The sequence below is a fragment of the Empidonax traillii genome, unplaced genomic scaffold (genome assembly GCF_003031625.1).
Source record: "Empidonax traillii isolate 1590-97213 ecotype Southwest subspecies unplaced genomic scaffold, ASM303162v1 scaffold5745:size12392, whole genome shotgun sequence".
In the NCBI taxonomy this organism is placed as follows: domain Eukaryota; kingdom Metazoa; phylum Chordata; class Aves; order Passeriformes; family Tyrannidae; genus Empidonax; species Empidonax traillii.
In genome coordinates, this window is record NW_020960938.1 from 1 (window position 1) to 3,847 (window position 3,847).

Here is a 3,847-nt window from a genome sequence, read left to right on the forward strand (position 1 = left end):
GTGCCCGGCCCCCGGTGCCCCTGCCTGCCCTGACCCCCCACCTCGTGCCTCCCCCCAACCCCAGGCAGCTCCGACGGGCTCTGCACCCGCCTGGGCAAACCCTGCCGGACGCAGAAGCCGCAGAAGCCGTGGTGGCAGGACGAGTGGGAGGTGCCCAGGGAGTCCCTGAAGCTGGTGGAGAAGCTGGGAGCGGGGCAGTTTGGAGAAGTCTGGATGGGTGAGTGAGTCAGGGTGAAACTGGGGCTCTTCCTCCTGGCTGAGGTTCCAGCGTGGGCAGAGCCTGCCAGGCCTCCCCGCGGCATCCTCGGGATGGGAGGGATCCAGCTGGGATTCCTCCTGGAGCAGCCAGCATAGGCCCAGGCGTGGGACCCATGGCTTTCCACGGGGGTCCTGGAAGAAGGAGGAATCCTTCTGGACCACCCAGAGCAGCTCAGTCTTCCCCCTCTTCCATCCCAGCCACCCTTATCCCTGTTCCACTGGCAGGATGGAATGACAGGGGTCCTGTCCCTGTGGAGCTGGGCTCTGCCCACCGTGGGAGCAGCTGCTGGCTTTGGCCCCCACTTGGGAAATGTCCCTTGCTGTGGCTCTGGCTGGAATTCTGGGAGCAGTGGGGGTCCCTCTTCAAGCCCAACTTTGCAGCCTCCCACCGACCTTTGCAACCTCCAGCCTCTCTTCCTCGTGCAGCCTCGGCTTGGGATGCTCCAGACCCTGGGAGCAGCCCCCTCGCTGCCTCCTTGGTGCCACCCACCCCCGGGGGACAGGGGCGTGTCCCTCTCCCCATCCCGCTCCTCCCGGCTCTCCGCAGGCTTCTACAACGGGCACACGAAGGTGGCTGTGAAGAGCCTGAAGGCGGGCAGCATGTCCCCCAGCGCCTTCCTGGCCGAGGCCAACCTCATGAAGAACCTGCAGCACCCGCGGCTGGTGCGGCTCTACGCCGTGGTCACCAAGGAGCCCATCTACATCATCACCGAGTACATGGAGAAGGGTGAGACCCCACGGGGGGGGTGGGGGGTGGGGGAGCTGTGGAGGGATGTGGTCACACAGCCACAAGGGTGATTTAGGCTGGAAAACTCCTGCGAGATCCGAGCCCAGGCCTGTGCCCGATCCCCCAGCCCAGTGCCACGGCCAGGCCTTCCTGGGACACCTCCACGGGTGGGGACTCCACCGCCTCCCCGGGCAGTTCCAAAAGTCCCCGTCTTTCAGCTCCTGGCTGTCCCAATCCAGCTGTTTGTGCCGGTTCACGTGTCTCGGGCCACTTTTGGCATCCCTGCCACGCTCCTGCGTTGTCTCGGGGATAAAGGAGGGGAGGAGGACCCTGCAGGAGGGGTGTTCTCCTGCCCTCTGTCCCCTGCCCACCTTCCCGGGGCACCATGAGCTTCCCGGTCCCGCATTTTGGGTTGCAGTGGGTGACAGTGCCCTGGTGACACCCCCCACCCACCCCACCTCACGACCCCGAGGTGCTGGGGAGGGGGGCAGTGCGTGTGTTTTGGTGCTCAGACCCTCCCTGCAGGCAGCCTCGTGGACTTCCTCAAGACCTCAGAAGGAATCAAGCTCGGCATCAACAAGCTCCTGGACATGGCTGCGCAGGTGAGGGGGGCAGGGGCTGGGACTGGGAGGGGTTTGGGGGGCTGGAGCCGGGGCAGTTGATTGCAACCCCTCCCCAAATCACAGATCTCCGAAGGCATGGCCTTCATCGAGGCCAAGAACTACATCCACCGCGACCTGAGGGCCGCCAACATCCTCGTCTCGGAGGCGCTGTGCTGCAAAATCGCCGATTTTGGGCTGGCCCGGCTCATCGAGGACAACGAGTACACGGCTCGAGAGGGTGGGACCCCCCCCCCCGCCCCGGGGGACACGGCAGGAGGGACCCCCACCCACTCTGGCCTCTGGAAGGGGGGTCCCCAGAGTGCCCTGGGAGCAGGGAAGGGGTGCAGGGACACTTTTTCCTCCTCCATCTCTCTCCCCTCAGATGGGGGGGTGGGGGAGGGGGCTGCAGGACCCCCGTTTGCCCACCCAGCCCTGCTTTTGGTAGGGGGCAGCGGGGGCTGGATGCCACCAAACCCAGGTGGTCGGCAGGGACTGAGCCTGACCCGGGGTTTCCCAGCAGATTAAACACAGAGGGGTGATCCCAGCTCTTCCAGGATGCTTTATTCCCTCCCCCCTCCCCGCTGCTTTTCCAGGGGCTAAATTCCCCATCAAGTGGACGGCGCCGGAGGCCATTAATTACGGCACGTTCACCATCAAGTCGGACGTGTGGTCCTTCGGGATCCTGCTCACCGAGATCGTCACCCACGGCCGGATCCCGTATCCAGGTCAGGATTTCCCAGCAGCTGGAAGGATCTCCCGTGGCAGCGGGGCTGGCACACACGAGCGCACGCCCACGAGTGTGGACATGCACTCCCGCACGCACACACGCTCCCAGCCTGGCTCCCTGCCCTCCCCAACTGGGGACCCCACCCCTTCCCCAGCCACATCCCCCAAAGACCCCTTTGGAGGGGCGTTTGGAGGAGGAGGTGGAAAGGTGGGGGGAAGCTTCCCCACGGGGGTTTGGGGTGGTGCCTTCGATGCGGGGGGTGACCCCAGTTCGGTGTCCTGTGGGTGTCCAGGCGGGGATGGCCAACCCCAGAGTGGCACCTGTGACAGGGGGGTGACCCCAACTGTGTCCTGTGACCAGCCCTGGGGTGGTCCCGACAATGTGGGGGGACCCAAACTGAGACTCATAGTGCGATGTCCAGGCAGGGATGAGCATCCCCAGGGCGGTACCCGTGACATGGGGGTGACCCAAACCGTGTCTCCCCGGCAGGGATGACCAACCCCGAGGTGATCCAGAACCTGGAGCGGGGGTACCGGATGCCGCAGCCGGACAACTGCCCGGCCGAGCTGTACGAGCTGATGAGGCAATGCTGGAAGGAGAACCCCGAGGAGCGCCCCACCTTCGAGTACATGAAGAGCGTGCTCGAGGACTTCTTCACCGCCACCGAGGGCCAGTACCAGCAGGAGCCCTGAGGGGCTACCAGACCTCACCCCCCCCTGCCCAGAGGGTGCTGGGGGTGCTCCCCTGCACCGACCACTCCCCCCACAAGACTCCATGAGCATCACGGTGTTGGTGGACTCTCCCCTGGATCTCGGCAGTAAAGATTTGGAGCGCTCCAGACTTTGGGAGCTGCAGGTTTTGCCCCCCTCGGGAGGGGATGGATGCTCAGGGTGGACCCCCAGCGGCGGGGGGCTGGCATGGGGGGCTCAGTGGGTGCCCACCACGTTGCTCCAGGGTGGAAATCCAGCCTCCAGCTGCACATGGAGCTGCCAAGGGGTCCTGGCAGCCCCTCTACCCGCTCTGGCTGTGCCTCCTCCACCCTCCCTGAGTGAGGGCAGGAACCCCCCCAACAGTGATGGCTGCAGCACCCCTTGGCCATGGGGCACTGGTTCTTCTTCATCCCTCCCCCCCCAGCATTTGCAGGACCCATTTTGGGGGAAATAAAGGCCTTTCCAGCAGCGAGGCCAGGCTGCCATGGGAGGGGGTGCAGGGGGTGATGCCCACCAGGGATGGACCCCACTGGGTGACACCCACCAGTGACGAATCCCACTCTCACCAACCCACCCTGGTGGGGGTTGCTGGACCCCCTCAGACCCTCCTGACCCCCGTGAGACCCTCCCCCCCCCAGCTCCATCCACATGGGACAACCCTTCCCTGGCAAGGCCTGTTGGACCTCCCCAGACCCCCATTACCCCCGTGAGACCCCTCCGCTTCCCCCCACAAGGTGGTCGCTACACGCTGCTGGGGGGGGGGGAGGGGGTGCTCCGTACCCCCCCTCCCTCGCCATGGTTCATCCCCCCCTGCCCCCCCCCC

The 3,847-nt window shown here is 65.6% G+C and overlaps 2 protein-coding genes across 2 annotated transcripts in view; both read left to right on the forward strand.

Annotated features, from left to right (window-relative positions):
* Positions 1-64: 64 nt before the first annotated feature.
* On the forward strand, positions 65-3,388 carry LOC114073234 (proto-oncogene tyrosine-protein kinase LCK; the record flags this gene model as incomplete). Its single annotated transcript, XM_027911025.1, has 6 exons — positions 65-217; positions 806-985; positions 1,511-1,587; positions 1,672-1,825; positions 2,181-2,312; positions 2,804-3,388. Coding segments are annotated over 6 exons (899 nt in total), but the record flags the coding sequence as incomplete, so codon positions are not given.
* LOC114073235 (histone deacetylase 1) overlaps positions 3,089-3,847 on the forward strand; it is a gene marked incomplete at its 3' end in the record, with an annotated part of 9,298 nt that continues 8,539 nt past the window's right edge. The window contains exon 1 of the mRNA XM_027911026.1: positions 3,089-3,131. Within this exon, the coding sequence (XP_027766827.1) occupies positions 3,089-3,131 (43 nt within the window). The remainder of the gene's footprint in view (positions 3,132-3,847) is intronic.